Source organism: Pelodiscus sinensis, chromosome 14, assembly GCF_049634645.1.
Source record: "Pelodiscus sinensis isolate JC-2024 chromosome 14, ASM4963464v1, whole genome shotgun sequence".
Classification (NCBI taxonomy): domain Eukaryota; kingdom Metazoa; phylum Chordata; order Testudines; family Trionychidae; genus Pelodiscus; species Pelodiscus sinensis.
Genome location: NC_134724.1, coordinates 21401231 through 21421137, shown reverse-complemented (window position 1 = coordinate 21421137; position 19907 = coordinate 21401231). Strand labels below are relative to the sequence as shown.

Genomic DNA, 19907 nt, shown 5'->3' with positions numbered 1-19907 from the left:
TAGGGTTAGGGTTAGGGTTAGGGTTAGGGTCTCCAGCAGACCAGGGAGAGGAAGCAAAGCGGCGGAACACGCGGGCAGCGGACAGGGCTGTCCGCTGCCCACGTGCTCCGCGGCTTGGCTCTGCTTTGCTCTGCTTTGCCCCCCCGCCCCCCTGGTCTGCAGACCAGGGGAACGGGGGGGCAAAGCAGAGCAAAGCAGAGCCAAGCCACGGAGCGCGCGGTCAGCTGACAGCCCAGACGCGCCTGGGCTGTCAGCTGTCCGCGTGCTCCGCGGCTTGGCTCTGCTTTGCCCCCCCAGGGGGCAGGGGGACGGGAGGACGGGGGGACCGGGGGGACTAGGGGGACGGGGGGCAAAGCAGAGCCAAGCCGCGGAGCACGCAGACAGCGGACAGCCCATACGCGTCTGGGCTGTCCGCTGCCCGCGTGTTCCGCCACTTTGCTCCCCGTCCCCCTGGTCTGCAGACCAGGGGGACGGGGAGCAAAGCAGAGCAAAGCCACGGAGCCCGAGTGCAGCAGGACAGCCATTGCGCGTCCGGGCTGTCCCGCTGCCCCCGTGCTCCGCGGCTTTGCTCCTGACAGCTGTGGTACAGCAGCTGGGGCGCTGCCAGTTGGTCCCGTAGCGCCGCTCTAGGCTGCCCAACTGGGCAGCACCCCAGCTGCTCTGCCCCAGGCGTCCGGATTCAGCCACTGCTGGTCAGTTTCAGCAGCGGCTGAATCAGGACGCCTGGGGCAGAGCAGCTTGGGTGCTGCTGGGTTGGTCCAGTAGCGCCGAGGAGCGGCGGCGCTACTGGACCAACCCAGCAGCACCCCAGCTGCTTTGCCCCAGGCGTCCCCAAGTCAGCCGCTGCTGAAACTGACCAGTGGCTGACTACAGGAAGCCCCTGCCCCGGGCTTCCTGGAATCAGCCGCTGATCAGTTTCAGCAGCAGCTGACTTGGGGATGCCTGGGGTTCTTAAGTTGAATCTGTATGTAAGTCAGAACTGGCGTCCAGATTCAGCCGCTGTTGAAACTGATCAGTTTCAGCAGCGGCTGAATCTGGACGCCAGTTCCGACTTACATACAGATTCAACTTAAGAACAAACCTACAGTCCCTATCTTGTACGTAACCCGGGGACTGCCTGTACTGGTATCGTGATGGGGATTTTTTACAAAAATGAGGAATTATAGTAAGACTAGCATCTCTTCATGAACAACACATGGCACGAGTCAACCACATTCAGAGGCTTCCTAATTTTCCATTTCAGAGTTGTATCACTTTGCAGTTGAAGATATTGTGAACAGTACCAGGCCAAGTATTATACACAATTTGTTCTCAAACACATGAGCTAATTGGCACATCCAAGATATGTACCATATATTCCACTTGTAAAAATATCCAAATCAGTACTAACAGGCTCAACAAAAATAAATCTATGCAATACTCCAAAGAGAGGGAATAATTATTCTTTCTTCTCCTTTGTGGGAAGACTTTTAATAAAGATCCGCCTGAGTTCTAATTTTGCACATGAATTTATGTGCAATAGTACCTACCCATGTTTAAACGCTTGAACTAAATTACGGACTGGTATAATAAGAAAGACAATACAAACAGTATATTCATATGTGGAAACCAGACAATTTCAATCATGAAAAAGTATTTGAATGTGTCAAAGAACATAAAAATCAATTATTTGTTCGTTCAGCTAATATTTGAATGTACCGTCACTTAATTTGAGCTCAGAAACATCCAACATTGTGCCCAAATACAGAGTTTTAAGGATGTAAAATCTGCACCTAATGGCTCACTTCTCTCTTTAAAACTTTGGCCTTAACCTATACATTCTTAAGTTAGAAAAGTTGTATACGAACCAAATACAGTGAAAGCTTTGTTATCCAGCACTCTGTTAACCAGAAAACTTTGTTAACCAGCATTGCCCCCAGCCACAATACTGTCGCATCTTCAGGTGCACAGGCCTGTCTTGGTTTACCATTATTGGTTTAACAATTTTTTATTTAAGATGTACTAATCATCTTTAACTCAAAATAGAAATGTGAGACCAACTGCCTCACGCTACAAAACTACCAATATTAAAAACTCGAGTTTTACTATTATTGTCCATTGGTTTTTCCTAGGTTGATGGGACCCTCAGATAACCAGAATTTTTAGATAACTGGAATGCTCTAATCCCCGAGCGTGCTGGATAACACAGGTTTTACTGTAGTTAGAATAGCTTTTTTATAACTAAGTTTTTCAATAGTTTACCTGATTTTTTTTCTTCAGGCATGACTGTATGGCAGAGGGAAAGCAATCTAAAGAATTCATATACCATTGGGTCTTCTAATTTAATGGATTCAAGCAGGCTGTGATCATAAAACTGGAATTTTTTATCTGCTAGAGGGTTAAATGAAAAATCCACTGGCACTGTTTTCTGCAAGAGAAAAAAAAATTTTTTTAAAGAGTAAAGATTTTAAATAGTTGAGGTCCTTTCATTTTGCTGTTTTGGTATTAAGAGACAATATTAGAAACCCACACAAAGTGAAATGGCATAATTTAATTTAATGGTATTACATATCTGGATTTTGCATTTGTAATGAACTTTTTGTTCTCACAGACAATGGTCCATTACTGTAGGCCTTCTTCTCTGGAGTACCTGGAATGAACATCTGCTATACACTTAAATAATGAGTTGCAACATGTGGCCTACCGCCCATCATCTTCTGCATGAACAGGGCACACCCAAACTTGCTATGAGGAAGGTGGAAAAAAACCCAACTGCACCTGAGCCAATATGGTGGAAAGGAAAAAATTCCTTCCCAGCCCCCTTCGACAGGGAGGCTAGGGAAATGCCCATAGCAGATCTGACCAACAACCTGGTATAATTACCACCAGAATAAGGAGAGAGGGTGAGTGCTACTAATCCTGCTCTGTGAATAAGAGGGGAGGGTCCCAGGATGATCTTTTAAAATCCTTCATTCCTGGGTGATGAGGCAGCCACCATGCTGGCCTTGTTTCAGGTAGTTTTACATCTCTCACCTCTCCCCACAAGCCATCAAGTATCACTCTCTTCTTTCAGCCAGCCCAACAAACAACTCCTCAACTTAAGATAAAGAATGGTGATTGTTACATAAAAACATTAAGTGCTTTAAATTACCTTAAACAGTACTTCTTAAAGAGTCCTAAAGGAAGATGTAAGCAACTGGGCCCCTTGCCAGGCCCCTGAACAAGGCAGGGGGAACTCTGCTCCACGAACCTGGAAGGGGTGGGGCCTTGGGTGGAAGTGGTAGGGCTAAGGCCAGGCAGCTCTCAGAGCCATGCCTCCCCCAGGCAGCCCTTAGTGCTGTGCGACTATCTGGCAGCAATTTAAAGGGTGCAGGACTCCGGCTGGTGCTGCAGTAGCAGCAGTGGTGGCCAGGGGATCTGGGACTTTTTGTATTGCTGGGCCCTAGGGGCAGTTGTCTCCTTTGCTCATTCCTGTCTGTGAGTCTGCATGTAAGGATATGTCTACACTTCGAAGTTCACCAAAATAGCTATTGGAAAATAAGAGTGTGCATACAGATTCTCACATGGCATAATTATTCCAGAATAGCTATTCTGATAAATTTTTAAATGTAAACAAACTCTTTGGTCATGTCTACACTACAGATAAGATCGAAGCAGCCACAGTCGATCTTCTGAGGATCCAATTAGCGGATTTAGTGAAGACACGCTAATTTGAACTGAGAGCGGCACTCCCATCGATGCCAGTAGTCCAGCTTCTATGAGGAGTAAGAGAAGGCAAAGGGAGAGTTTGTTCCCTTCGACTTCCCGCAGCGTGGACAGCACCAAAATTTGAGTTTAGATCTTTGACTTAAGCTACACAATTAATGTAACTGAAGTTGAGTATCTTAATTTGACCTTATTCTGTAGTGTAAACCAGGCCTTAGAGGGAAAAGAAAATTCAGTTTTTCATCTTGCCTATGACTTACTATATGTTATTCTATAGGATGTTTCAAGTTCAGGAGAAATTAGTGATTTATTGAAAATTAATGATCTATTGAAAATATTTTAATGATGAAATAAGCCATATTATAAATATTAAATATTTAGTAACGTGGTCATATCTATACCTCATTAACTTCTGTTTTCCTGCCCAACTCATCATATACATCACCTACAAAATACAAAGTTAATTAACGCACAAAAAGACATTTAATTCCAGTTTTAGCATTTTATGAAGTAACTTTTTAATTTTTTTTAGACTATTAAGGTAAATGGCAAAGACAAAAGCATTCAAAAATATATAATATTGCAATGGATTATGATACAGCCAATATTATAATAAAGTAAATGTTTCCATTCTATTGTTCATGGTATTTTTTTTCTCCGGCTATTGTACTTATTTTGATTGTGTAGGGCCTGATTCTGCAATCATTTATGCATAAGAATCTACTTAGTTCACATGAGTAACCCCATACTAGTCTATGGAACTATTCTAAAGTAAAGATATTTGTTGCATATTTGCAGGATCAGGCCCTGAAGTTTTATACAGCATTTATTAAGTAATTGAGACATAAAAATATTCACTTGCTGCAAAAATAACCATATTTGCAGTATTACCTAAACTTCTCTATATTTGCTATAGAGATTACCTAGAATACTAGTACATATTAATGTAGTTATATTAGTAGTCTAACATTCTCTAAGACAGTTGGCAGGCTTTTAAAGAATGATCACTTTACACTATATGATTTTAATACCATGTTTTTTATATTATACCTGTATTTACTAGTGTAAAAGTCAAGTAATACATATCAGCCTTTCACCTTAAATTATTCAGTGTCTTTTAATCTGAAAGTTAAGTATTGGAGTAGCTTTTTCACCTCTGAAGATGTGAAATCTTGACTTAAATTACAACTGAAAAGGAGTTCACTGGTCTCAAGCTATTCCCTAGGGAACAGGTGTTAAGGTTACACAAATGTTGTAAAATAGACACTTGAAATACTAGGTATTAAGCCTGTGGCAGGGCATGATTTCATTCTATTTGTAGAGATGTGGGATAATTTGCCCAGTAACTGCTAGGTGCTAGGCAATCAATCATTTTCTAACACTGGACATTATTACAAAATAATTATATTATAAAGAAGATTTCTCAGACTTTACAAGTAGTATCATGAATATGCATTTTTTAAAATATTACTCAGTTTTAGGAAGATTTCAATAAATCACTGAAGGTTACAATGTGCCCTGAAAGTTCATGAAAAAGCCCCCTACATTTAATTTATATATACAGTGTAATGACTATTTGTGTTATCTCCATTCTTTAATCCTGCATTAAATCCTCGACTATCAGAAGATGGACATGGTACCTCTAAACCCATACTTACATATTTAAGCAACCACAACAACATCAAAACCTGTTTCTCTTATATAGAACCTGATCCCAAACGTACTGAAGTTGTTCAGAGTTTCTACATGGACTACAAGAGAAGTTGGATAAGTCTCATAAGGAACAAATGTACTTAATAATCAGGAAATGAGCTAAACTCAACATCAAAATTAGAAGTAAACTTTACTGGCAAAATATTAATAAGAACTGACATACCATATGTTTTTCCGTTAATGGAGCATTTGTTAAAAGTCATTATGTTCTGAGTGATTGTTCCAGTTTTGTCTGAGAAAATATATTCAATTTGTCCTAACTCTTCATTGAGTGTGGTAGTCCGAACTTCAGCAGGTGTGTCTTTTTTGGGATAATACATTTTAAGATCACAATTTATGAAGTGGCTGTGTCCAAGTCGAATCACTTCCACACTTAAAAAAAAAAAGACACAAAAACACTTTTCAGAATCATAAAATCTTTTGAATGAAAATATATCAAATGTAGGCCTTCAATCAAACTAGTCTTTACAATTCAGAGCAAAAGAGCTATACAAAGTGAACATTACACTACTCTATACAATAATATCTCAAACTTTAATTCCTCTGTGAAGTTTCATACGTGGTAAGAATGATGCCATTAAAAACATTATGCAAAGTTTATAGTTTATAAGCTTCAGGGGGTAGGCGAGTTACATACAGGATAAACTTATAGACTAACAAAACATGTAGATGGTATCATGAGCTTTCATGAGCATAGCCCACTTCTTCAGATGAATTCAAAACACTGGTCATCTGAAGAAGTGGGCTGTGGCCATGAAAGTTCATGATACCATCTACATGTTTTGTTAGTCTATAAAGTGCTACCAGACCATTTGTTGTTTTTTAAGTTTATAGTTTATGTAAAACTATGTTAAAAAACTTGATATGACATTACCAAGAGAGAATAAAATACGGACTGTCTAAATTAACATATACTAAGTCTTTTCAGGTTAATACTCCACGAATGAGTGAAGTTATGTTTTCCCTTATTGGGCGGAGGCCTGCATTTTTAGAGATAAAGATCATGGGGTCTACAAAACTATCTTCATGAGGTCAGCTGACAACTGGGATGTCTGTTAATGTATACAGTTACAGATTGTTGCAGATATAAAACTGATCTACAATGTTCTATTTCCCCCCGATCTTGTCAAGAGTTGGGGGGCAAACTGGAATTCATTGCACATTAGGCTGCTCTATGGATTCCACTGCCTTTTATTGGTGCTATTACAAGATGAAGATAGCCATAGCACAGTGTACTACAGCCCTGTCCCCAGCCTCCAAAATATCAAAACTTCATGTACTACTTTGCAGATAGGTATACAAAAAGCCAAACTCTTTAGTAATCTATATAAATGAGTGAGTAGTCTCAAGTGAGTTCCTAAGGGCCATTGCAAGTATCACCATCAGTGGCAGTAATAGTCACTTTTTAATGGGAGTGCCAGCAGAGAAGGGAAGGAGTGAAAGACTCTGGACTGCCCTAGTCGTGGGAGGAGGCATAGGTGCAAGGTGATATAAGATAAGATGGAAGTGCTGGTCTGGATAAATGGAACATTTTAAATCTCTAAGGGTGTGCAATGTAATCTCTTTTCCACAGATTACAGTAAATTAAATATATTTTAAATTTTATATTAAATGCTTGCATACAAATAAATCATTTTTAGCCTCTTACAAGGGTTTTTAAGCATTATAATCTTTTTCAATAAGACAGTTGTCGGTGCTGATGTATTTGCATATAGCATGTACATGTTTAAGGGCACAGCACACACACTTAGGCTGTGTCTAGACTACATGCCTCTGTCGTCAGAAGCATGTAGATTAGACACATAGGCAAAGGCAAATTAAGCCGCGATTTAAATGATCGCGGCTTCATTTACATTTACATGGCTGCCGCGCTGAGCCGACAAACAGCTGATCAGCTGTTTGTCCGCTCAGCGCGCTAGTCTGGACGCTCCCCTGCCGACATCAAAGCCCTTTGTCGGCAGCCCCGTTATTCCTCGTGGGACGAGGTTTACCGGGGCTGCCGACAAAGGGCTTTGATGTCGGCAGGGGAGCGTCCAGACTAGCGTGCTGAGTGGACAAACAGCTGATCAGCTGTTTGTCGGCTCAGCGCGGCAGCCATGTAAATGTAAATGAAGCCGCGATCATTTAAATCGCGGCTTCATTTGCCTTTGCCAAAACAACAAATCTACATGGCTCCATCGACGGAGCCATGTAGTTTAGACATACCCTTAATGTCTATGTAAAGCCATGAAAACTTATTTATTGATATTCTAAGTTAGGAACTGGTTGTGCTTCAGACTTCATAATTCGATAAAAAAAATCTTAAAACTCTAAATTGAGTCAGTAGGAAATACCTTGCAAATAGCTTGTTCTTACCACTGGTCCAAAATACCATAAGCAATTTGTGGTGAGATCTACTACAGCCAGATCACAGAATCATAGAGCTGGAAGAGACCTCAGGAGGTTATCAGGTCCAGCCCCCTGCCCAATGCAGGACCAATCCCAACTAAATCAACCCAGCCAAGGTTTTGTCAAGCCGAGACTTAAAAACCTCTAGGGATAGAGATTCCATCACCTCCCTAGGTAACCCATTTCAGTGCTTCACCACTATCCTAGTGAAATAGTTTTTCCTAATATCCAGTCTAGACCTCTCCCACTGTAACTTGAGACCACTGCTCCTTGTTCTGCCATCTGTCACTACTGAGAACAGCCTCTCTCCATCTTCTTTGGAATCTTTCTTCAGGAAGTCGAAGGGCTGCTATCCAATCCCCCCTCACGCTTCTCTTCTGCAGACTAAACAAACCCAAATCCTTCAGTCTCTCCTCATAGGTCATGCGCTCCAGCCCCATAATCATTTTGGTCACCTTCCGCTGGACCCTCTCTAATGCGTCCACATCCTTTCTATAGTGCGGGGCCCAGAACTGGACACAATATTCTAGATGTAGCCTCACCAGAGCCAAATAAAGGGGAATAATCACTTCTCTGGATCTGCTGGCAATGCTCCTCCTAATGCAACCTAATATGCCATTAGCTCTCTTAGCTACAAGGGCACACTGTTGATTCATCCAGCTTCTCATCTACTGTAATCCCCAGGTCCTTTTCCGCAAAATTGCTACTTAGCCATTCGGTCCCCAGCCTGTAACAATGCTTGGGATTCTTCTGTCCCAAGTGCAGGACTCTACACTTGTGCTTGTTGAACCTCATAAGATTTCTTTTGGCCCAATCCTCTAAACTATCCAGGTCACTCTAGACCCTATCCCTGCCCTCTAGAGTATCTACCTCTCCCCTAGCTTAGTGTTATCTGCGAACTTGCTGAGGGTGCAATCCATGACCTCATCCAGGTCATTAATAAAATTGTTGAACAAAACTGGTCCAAGAACAGATCCTTGGGGGGCATGCTGCTAGAAACCAACTGCCAACCTGACATCAAGCTGTTGATCACTACCCGTTGGGCCCAACAGTCTAGCCAGCTTTCTATCCATCTTACAGTCCATTTATCCAATCCATATTCCCTTAACTTGCTGGCAACAATATTGTGGGAGACTGTATCAAAAGCTTTGCTAAAGTCATGGTATATCACATCCACTGACTTTCCCATGTCCACAGAGGCAGTTACCTCATCATAGAAGCTAATCAGATTGGTCAGGCACAACTTGCCCTTCGTGAATCCATGCTGACTGTTCCTGAGCACTTTCCTCTCTTCCAAGTGTTTCAAAATAGATTCTTTGAGGATCCCCTCCAGGATTTTTCCGGGGGCTGAGGTAAGGCTGGCTGATCTGTAGTTGCCTGGATTGTCCTTCTTCCCTTTTTTAAAGATGGGCACTACATTTGCCTTTTTCCAATCATCTGGGATCTCTCCCGATCTCCACGAGTTTTCAAAGATAATGGCCAAAGGCTCTGCAATGACACTTGCCAACTCCCTCAGTACCCTCGGATGCATTAAATCTGGGCCAATGGATTTGTGTATGTTTAGCTTTACTAAATAGTTCCTAACTTGTTCTTTCCCCACCAACGGCTGTCCACCTCCTTCCCATGCTGTGTTGCCTAGTGCGTTTGTCTGGGAGCCGACCTTGTCCATGAAAACAGAGGCAAAGAAAGCATTGAGTACTTCAACTTTTCCCACAATCTCCCACTAGGTTACCTCCCTCATCCAATTAGGGCCCCATACCCTCTCTGATCACCCTCTTATTGCTAACATGCCTGTAGAAACCTTTCTTATTATCCCTTGCTAGCTGTAATTCACATCCCTTGCTAGCTGTAATTCCAACTGCGCTTTCGCCTTCCTGATAAGTCCCCTGCAGGAGCGGCCCGAGGTCGGCTGCGGCAGCTGGTGCCCCAGGTGGAAGGCGCGATTGGCGTCCCCGCCTGCACGGCCGTCAATGGCCATGACGTAATCATCAGGTGCCTGGGCTGGCGGCACCCTAGGCAACTGCCTAGTTTGCCTAGGCTTACCAGCCGCCCCTGCTCCCCTGCATTCTTGAGCAATATATTTATACTCCTCCCTAGTCATCTGTCCAAGTTTCCACTTCTTGTAAGCTTTCTTTTTGTGTTTAAACTCACCAAGGATGTCCCCGTAAGCCAATCTGGTCGCCTAACATATTTGCTTTTTTTGCTGCGCATTGGGGTGGTTTCTTCTTGTGCCTTCAATAAGGCTTCTTTAAAATACTGCCAGCTTTCCTGGACTCCTTTCCCCTTCATGCAAGCATCCCAGGGAATCCTGCCCATTAGTTCTCTGAGGGAGTCAAAGTCTGCTCTTCTGAAGTCCAGGGTCTGTATTTTGTTACTCTCCTTTCTTCCTATGATCAGGATCCTGAAATCTACCATTTCATGATCACTGCTTCCCAGGTTGTCACTCGCCTCTACTTCCCCTACTAGTTCCTTCCTGTTTGTGAGCAGCAGGTCAAGCTGCAAATGGCCCCTGGTCGGTTCCTTCAGCACTTGTACCAAGAAGTTATCCCCAACATTCTCCAAAAACTTCCTGGATTTTCTATGTACTGCTGTATTGGTCTCCCAACAGATGTCAGGGTGATTAAAGTTGCCCATGAGAACTAGAGCCTGCAATCTGGAAGCTTCTCTCAGTTGTCCAAAGAAAGAGTCATCTACCTCATCCACCTGATCCGGTGGTCTATAGCAGACCCCAACCACAACATCATCATAGACCCATAGACTCTCTACAGTCTTTTCTTCCTCTATATACTGGAGCTCTGAGCAATCATACTGCTCTCTTACATACAATGCAACTCCTCCTCCTTTTCTCCTCCACACAGTTTATACCCTTTCATGACAGTGCTCCAGTCATGCGAGTCATTCCACCAAGTCTCCGTTATTCCAATCAAATCATAGTTATTCTACTGGGCCAGGGCTTCTAATTCTTCCTGTTTGTTTCCCAGGCTTCTCGCATTGGTGTAAAAACACCTTAGATAACCAGGTGATCACCCTACCTTTTCCATCCAAATCAGGGGTTCTCCTTTGTTGCTCGTTCCTTCTGGTGATTCTTCCTGGTGTCTGACTACCTCATTTATCTCAGGGCTTTGGTCACCATCCCCCAATGAACCTAGTTTAAAGTCCTCCTCACTAGTTTTGCAAGCCTTCCCTCGAAGATGCTCTTTCCTCTCTTGGTTAGGTGGATCCCATCTCTTCCTAACAATCCTTGTGCCTGGAACAGAGTCCTACGGTCGAAGAAACCAAAGCCCTCTCTCCGACACCACCTGCATAACCACGCATTTACTGCCTCAATTCAAAGATCCTTACCCAGACCTTTTCCTTCAACCGGAAGGATGGACGAGAACACCACTTGCACTTCAAATTCCTTGATCCTTCTTCCCAGCACTACATAATCTGCTGTGAACCACTCAAGGTCATTCTTGGCCGTATCATTAGTTCCTACATAGAGAAGCAGGAAGGGGTAGCACTCCATAGGTTTAATCACTTTGGGAAGACTCTCGGGTCACATCCTGAATGCGAGCTCCCAGTAAGCAGCACACTTCTCGAGATTGCAGGTCTGGACGGCAGATGGATGACTCAGGCCCCCTTAGGAGGGAGTCCCCGACCACCACCACCCATCTTTTTCTTTTGGGGGTTGTGGGCATGGAACCCCCATCCCTAGGACTACGCATCCCATGCCTTCTGGTAGATGGTGTTCCGTTATGATTTCTTCCCTGAGAGGTCCCTGCCAGAGCATTCTCCACCACAGTGCCTGTGGAGAGAGCCTGATAGCAGTTACTTAACTCTACAGAGATAGGGGATACCTGAGTTGGCCTTCTTCTCCTTTTAGAGGTTACATGCTGCCAGATCTCTTCCTTAACTTGTACTGCCCTGACTGGCTCTTCAGCCTGCTGTGCCTGCAGGATTAAACGCTGCCTTCTATCGAGGAAGTCTTCATCCTCTCTGATAGAACGTAGGGTCAATACTTGGCCCTCAAGTCCTTTAATTTTTTCTTCCAAAATGGTGACCAGCTTGCACTTAGTGCCGATGAAATCCCTTCTGTCTTCTGGGAGGAAGACAAACATGGCATATGCTGTGCAGGTAACAACAGCAGCCCTATCACCATCCATACCTGGCTTCCTTCTGAGAGATTCCTCAGATGCTATTCAATGCCTCCTTGAAGGGGAGGAGTGTAGTGAAAAGATGTTAAAGAATGGCAAGTGTATCTCTCCCCCTTCCCTCTCCCCTTCCCAACTCACTCTCCAAACTCTCTGTTAACAGCCCCTGGTCGCTGATTAACTCCTTTATAAAGCCCTGGACTGCCTGATAGCCCCTCCTCCTGATTAAGGCTCAACCAATGAGCAGAGGCTTCTAGATTTCAAACCCTGATTAAAAGCTCACAGCTTCCACCTGCCAGCCACAGCACTCACTCCATGTGGACTGGAGGGGGAAGGGAAAGGAGAAAAAAAAACCAACTAAAAACAAGCTCAGCACACAGCAAGAAAACCCCAAACACACACGCAAACACACACTACAGACAGTCACTTCCCTCAAGGGTCCTGTATTAGCTTCCTCCTTTATCTGGAGAACTCCCTCTCCAAACTCCCTGTTAATAGTCCCTGTTCGCAAGCCACTATAGGAAGCAGATTATCCGCACCTTGGCATTTATGTTTTCGGACTGTCATTCAAAGCAGGGAGAAGAGGGGTTGTATGTGGAACATTGTAGCATTCATTCATTTATTCTCTATCCCATTTTTTTTTACTTTAAAAGTGCATGGAGACATATATATCCATATCCATATCCATATCCATATCCATATCCATTTCTATCGATCAATCGATCGATCGATCGATCGATCGATAGATAGACAGATAGATAGATAGATCACTGATCACTAATGGCAAGGACCTGCATGCACCATAGCCAAGTAATCAAGTAACTGTAAAAGATAAAACAATATGTTTTTCTCATAATAAGCAAAAGATTACAAAAAGCTTTAAACAGAAAATTGCACTTTTTTAAGATCAACATAGCTGGCCTGGGGAATGGACATGGTTTAACTGTGAAAAAAGTAATGGAAAGCTCTCAGGACATTTAAAAAGAACACTGAAATATGAAAAGATCACAACTTTTCTCTGCTATACCCATTATTTTGATGAGCCTCATTACATTTTGGCCCTGTCAGCCATGGTAGTCTTATTTCCTGTACTGTACATACCTCTATCAAGCACAAGTTTTACTTCTCAATGACAAAATGAAGAAATGTACTAGAAGAAGCTCCAACACCATAAACGCTACTCTTAAACCCATACTCCAGCAGAAATAATCAGCAACTGACAAACACTGCATCACTTTTATTCTTTATTAAGATGGATTTGAAATTTGAGGAAGCCATAAAACTATTTTAGATCATTTTGCTAATTTTCTATTGTGTAACTGCAATGTTAATATTAGCAAAGCGAAAGATGGTGTTTTTATGAATAAACACTGATACGATTAGATAAGCCCTCAAATAATATAAATTGAGGATTTTAATTCCCATATTTTTGAAGGAGGAGCTGGAACAGTGTAAAAATTGTGCAAACAGGGATCTTAGTTAAGGAATAAGGCCCTCTCAATAATCTTGTTCGACATCAGGTTTAAAAAAATGTTTGCATAAAGCCTCAACATTTAAGGAAGAAGAATTAAATGTGCACACCAAGGACATTCTGAGGAAAAAATGAACAACAAATATATCAGAAAGGCGATGAATCCATTGCTATTTGTCAAACAAGTGGTCAGGTGCAGGGAGTGACAGATGTCCACCACTGCTTACCTGTCAGCTGTTGGAGAACGAAGCAAGAAGGAAACAAAAGAATTGACATAAGTCAATGAAAAAGAATTCTAGACAAGAAAGAAGACAAGAAAGCCAGCACATACTGTTCTCCAATTCTAAGCATTATCTCCATAATGGTATGTCTACACTGCCACCCTAGTTTGAACTAGGGTGGCAGTGTAGACATACCCTAAGAGAATTGAGTTTCTCATATACAAAGTTCACAGCAGACCAAGTTTTAAATACACAAAAATTAAAAGGATAAAGCATAATATTGCAATTAAGGGAAAAAACTTGAGATGAAAAAGCCATTAAGATTTATATGCTTTATAAAATCATAATCTCTCATCTTACCTCACATACAGGGAAATAGGCACAACTGAATTGAGTATGATAATGTATGACCAAAATGTGAGAAATCCTGAAAACACAGAACTGTCCACCACTTCATTCCAAGAAAGGTAAATTCTGAAATGGGCCCCAAACTGATGTTCCCATATTGAGCTTCCTATTGCCAGAATTATTCCCATACATACCAAAAAGCCAAAGATCTGAAACAAGAACAGCAGAGATGGTTAGCTTTTTCTAAATGTGCACTATTTTCTAAAATGAATGCATGAAAAGGACACCTTTCATCTACAGATAAATATTGCCTAGTCTAAGCAAACAGATGCTTAAGATCCAAATTAGAATTACCCAAGGTATATAATATTTCATGTTTAATAAGCTGGAGGAAAAGGGAATCTCATTTGGTTTTATTTTGCCCCAAATAAAGGCCCATATTCTGAGTCCATAATTAGTTTGTCCCTATTCCTTAGTCAGTTTGACTAATAATGCTATACAGTAATACATAAGCTACAAATAGTTGCAGTTATTACAAGAGTTGGCAAAAAGGTCTTTTTTATTGCTGTGGTAAATAACAAAAATGAACACTTGCTGTGAGTGTTATTATAAGAGTTTGGTTTAAGATGTGTTTTTCTAAATCATGGGTAAAGTATTAATTTTAACATGAGACAGAACAGCTACAAATAACTTAAAAAATGCAAGTAATGTTTAGATGTGCTGAAAAAATATCAGTATTTCTCACATCGAAACTTCTTTCTTCATCCACAACCTCTTCTCTGAATCTTTGGATTTATTCAGATAAAAAGTTTCAGGAACTACATAATTTCTCCCATGATCAAAATCACAACACTTAAAAAAGTAGTAGCTCTGAAGTCTGCCTATGCCAAAATAGCAATGTTTTGTTTCATTAAGAAACCATAAGGAATTTGGATGTGTCCTAGGCATTAGAGACCAAGTTGACACAAAAGTGAAATACTCAGTCTGCTTAAAGTTCCTAGTTACAAATTTTCTGTGCCAGATCTTTACTGCCTGGGGATAACCAATTACAAAAAAAATTATCAGGAAGGTTACAGTCTTGTTTATACTGAACTTTAGGAAGTTTGGACCAATGGTAAGAGATAAGAAAAATATCTGTAAAACTTGTGCATTTGTCTTCAACTCACCATACCAGTGGCTTCATGAAAAGATACTACCCTAAAAACAGAGATTACTACTGCTTATAAGTACTCTTGTAATGCAGGAGTGATTAGTGACAAAAAATTGTCTTCAGGCTAGATAGTGTGTGTCTTTCAACCTAATCTATGTATCTGTGTTGCATTCTTATTAGTATTGTACAATGCAGAAATATCTACTGATACATATAATTTAACAGAGAAGATTAATTATGTGGATGCAATACCCACTGATTTTTCCTGATCTGACTATAATAACTTACCCATAATACTAAAGTATTCATCAGACGGTCAATGCTTGTTCTTTTAAATTTAGTTCTACCACTGTTTTGCATTAATTTAGTGTCAGGGCCTATAAAAAAAGTAACAGATCTTTTTTTTAATCATTACATCATAAATTATTCACTAAAAGTATTAATTATTGAGTTTTTTAAAATACACATATGTAAACTACTTTTTTCTAATGTACATACAAGAAATACATTCTAAAAACTGAGATATTATCATTTTGTAATATTTAATTGTCTAAAAGCATTCCTGAGCTTTCACAAACAATTTTGAAAAATATTCAGTAGCTACAGAAAGGTGGTTAGGCTGGCATGGTGAAAATCATCATATAATTTGAAATCTGATTACTCCAAAAATATTTCATTCCAGACTGAGGTAATTTCCAACTACCTAAATTCATTAAAACTACAAAATTAAGAACAAGATGTTCTGTGTTCTTGTCTTGCCTCTGCCACAGACTTCTTTACACATCACCTCACTGAGCTTCTTGTCTACCTATCACAGCAGGATTATCTGGGGTTCAGATTGTTAATGTCTTTAATGCACTTTGAGGTGACCAATTGAAAGGTGATACTCAAGTGACAATTATTCATTCATTCGTCCATTTATTAATCGCAATCAGTTTCCACAAATTCTGTAATGCTGGCTCACTATAAAGCAAAAGCTCAGACTTTCCTCTCATTGTTGCTGAAGCAAAACTTACCATGGAATATAGTTGACTTTTATGTCACTGGAGATTATTGAGCATATAAAGTAATGTATGTTAACATCAACATGGTCTTCAAGGTGCATCAGCAGGCTGCTGTTTGATGGCAGCCACAGAACTCATAAAAGCTCCTTAATGCTAAGCCTCTTTTTAATTCCAAAATTTCAAGAACCATGACCAAAAGCAAAGGTATCTGACTTTTTTTAGGTGTGGGTTTTAAATGTGAATTCTTCTTCATTGATAATTGTAGTATAACCAAGGGGTCTGAGTTAGATCAGATGAATATTGATTTGCACAATGCCTTAATTTGACCATGCAGAACTTAATTACCTCATATATCTTTACATATATTAGTTTAAATTCATCCAAGGGTCCCTCTCTCTCTCTCTCTCTCTCACACACACACACACACACACACACACACACACACATTTTGTTTTATATTACACACATTTGGTGTAAAAATAAAGTGTCAGCTTTTGCTCATTTTCTATGCCCATCCAGCCATATTATGTTGATGAGTATGGAAGTCCATCTTTTATTTGGCAGGCAATTTTACAGCTGCATTCTACTGTGTTGTATCTACCCAACCTGATCATTTTCCTTGTCTCCATTACTTTGCATTACTACGACACATGAAAATCTATGATATATCTGTGAGCATCTATTGCATTCTTCTTACAATCTGGCTAATTAAAATACCATTCGTTTTTTCATCAGACATCATGTTAATTGGACAGGAAAGTACATTTTGTGCTTGGGCTGGTAAAGTCATGACTATTTTGTAAGGCTGATCTATTAGTTTCATGTTTATTACGTTTTTGTTCATGACTTTGGAACAATGACACCCTCTAGAACAACTTAAGTTTGAGATGCTTGTATAGACGGATACAGTCAGATGGCTAGTGCCTGCTACCATCTATTGGTAAAAATAGGAGAAAGGGAGTCAAAAAACCAGGCCCTACTCCTGCCTCTGCTAGTGACTCATTGTGACACTTTGGCCAAGATAGTTAACTTCTCCATGCTTCACTTTTTGGCCCACCTATATACTTTTGTAAAATATTTCTGAGCCCCAAATACTATTGCTCCATAAGAATTTGGAGTATTTATGCCAGTTGTTACAGATACCAAGCCATTAGGAATTAAAATTGCTGTTAATCTATATAGGTTTGTCTTACCTGCAAAAATAACCATTCCAAAGCACCAGTTTGTGTTTCTCAACACACAGCCTCGTAGCAGCATCTTTTCATTATTGAGCGAATACCTATTATTTTTCCAGAAAAGAACTCCTATGAATTTATCCAGCTTGTTGTTAGGAGGTTCACAGACAACAACACCTGTAAAATAACAAATTAAATTCTTATCCCCCCTTAACACAGTTTACCAGGATAACATTTTATACTAATTAGCAGTTTCTGGGTAACTTTTCAGGCTTGTCTACACTTAAAATTCTGTAGCTGTTCCACTGTAGTGCCTCAATGTAGACATAACCTTCTCTGACAAAAACTTTTACCGTTGGTATAGGTAATCCACTTTTCAGATGTGATAGCTAAGTCTACAGACGAAAATTCTTAGAAATCAACAGCACAGATCTATGCCAGGGTTATGCCAGTAGAACTATGTCTCTCAAGGGGAGGGAATGGATTTGTAGGAAAACCCTGCAAGACTCACAAGCTCTTTTATACCACAACAATCGGTGGTTCGATGGCATTTACAACCCAGGAAGAAACATCACTGTGCCATCTATGTGCGTGGACTATTAGGTTAATTATTTCTTTACAGTAATTCCTAAATGCCCCAACTGAGATCAAGACATTGTGTTAGAAACTGTACAATCACATAATGAGACACAGTCCCTGCCCCAAAGAGTGTGCTGTTTAAACAAGCAAGAGAGACAGAAGGTGGAAGTGGAAACAAAGGCACAGAACAGGGGCATGATTTCCCAAAGGTCACACAGCAGGTCATTGGCCTATCAGAGTAGCAACAGGTCTCTTGATTGCTAGTCCAGTGCCCTATTAAATAAATGACACTATCGCTTCCTAATAAAACACCTAGTAATATTGATGTTAATGTGGCCTATTAGTATTAAAGTAGCACACTGTGCTGCCATGTGGGAGTTTTGTAGTAACAGGCGATTGTTGACATCTGTGCCCCTACAGACGGCCACACAGATAAGTAGCAAGCTGGGTCTTTGGAGTGGGAGAGAGGAAAAAGCTTCCTGCACTATTCTTGTGTGCATATCTTTTGGTCAAGAGCACAGAGAGACAAGATTACGTTCTCAGCTTCAGATAAAGAACTATGGTTAAAGTCCATAGAAAATGAAATGGGGTGAGAAAAGGAAAAAATAAGTTGAGCACCAATATCCATGTCTTTGCTTTTAAACAAAGTGGAAACTATATCAAGAGGAAAATGTCCCTTTGCTTTTCAGGACTCATTTTTCTACATTCATCTGCCAAAAATCCTTATCCTTTACAGGAACATTATTACAAAGGGTTTGTCTACCAGGCAAAAAAATTACTCACTGCAATGAGTTGTAGAGCCTGGATCAACAGACTCAGGCTCACAGAGCTCATACTATAGCCCTAAAAATACCATGCAGACATGCAGTCTTAGGCTGGAGCTTGAACTCTAAAGCCCAGAGAAAGGTATGGGTTTCTACAGTTAGATGCAGGGCAGTGGCTTGAACATCATGAGCCCAAGACTGTAGGCCTGGGCTCTGAGATTCACTGCCATGTAGAAGAAGAGTTTGGTTTGATTTGGGTTTTTTTGCCATGTACACACACCCTAAGAGAGCACCTGCAGGAAAGGTTACTATTCTCTTAGGCTACGTCTAGACTGCAAGCCTCTTTTGAAAAAGAGCATCTAGACTGCAACCAGTACTTTAGAAAAAGCAAGTCGCTTTTTTGAAAGAGAGCACCCAGTCTGGATGCTCTCTTTCAAAAAAGCACAGTTTGCATGACATAGCACCTTTTTTTCGAAAGAGCATTTTCAAAAAAAGGCGTTCTTCCTCATAAAATGAGGAGTACCGCCGTCGAAAGAAAAGCCACATTCTTTTGATTTAATTTCGAAAGAACACAGCTGTAGTCTAGACGCAGGTGGAGTTTTTTTTTAAAAAAGGCTACTTTTTTCAAAAAAAACCTGCAGTCTAGACACAGCCTTAGGGTATGTCTACACTACAGCATTATTTTGAAATATCTTATTTTGAAATAGTTAATTAAAAACAAGTTATTTCAAAATAACGTGTCTACACACAAAATGCATTTTGAAATAGCATTTTGTTATTTCGAAATAGCGCATCCACTGAATCGCATTTAAGGGCGGCTGAAACCAGTTCCAGCAGGGCATCAGGTCAGTAGTTGCTTTGTGTGGCTGCTGACTGAGGCTATCTGAGGCTTGTGCTTAAAGGGACACCCCTGGACAGCCGGTTCTTAGCTTTCCCTGCTTACTTGCCTACCTTGCTGAGGGACAGCAAAGCATTTTTGTCTCTGCTTGATTTGGTTGCCCTGACTCGGGACACCACAGCACTCGGCACCATGGAGCCAGAGCTGCCCCTGGGCACTCTGGTGCTCATGTTGGATGTCTTGCTGCAAGCCTGTCTGCAATTGCTGAGACTGCCTGGCAGCATCTGCTGCAGCCCAAACTCCAGGCCCTCTTCCAGACTCCACTTAGGGCCACGGAGGAGCAGCAGTAGCGCCCGGATGCCAGCGTGCCCCACCGCATCTGGCGTCTGGACACCAGCAGTGACTGGTGGGACTACATCATCCTAGAGTGCTGGGGAGA

At 41.2% G+C, this 19907-nt stretch overlaps 1 protein-coding gene across 1 annotated transcript in view; it reads right to left on the bottom strand.

The window, feature by feature from the left end:
* The window catches only part of ATP8B4 (ATPase phospholipid transporting 8B4 (putative)), a 177257-nt gene that overhangs the window by 65851 nt on the left and 91499 nt on the right, over positions 1-19907 (bottom strand). The window contains exons 9-14 of the mRNA XM_014579493.3: positions 17306-17464; positions 15397-15485; positions 13971-14167; positions 5561-5769; positions 4086-4129; positions 2242-2407 (exon numbers count right to left, since the gene is read on the bottom strand). Coding sequence (XP_014434979.3) covers positions 2242-2407; positions 4086-4129; positions 5561-5769; positions 13971-14167; positions 15397-15485; positions 17306-17464 — 864 coding nt within the window. The remainder of the gene's footprint in view (positions 1-2241; positions 2408-4085; positions 4130-5560; positions 5770-13970; positions 14168-15396; positions 15486-17305; positions 17465-19907) is intronic.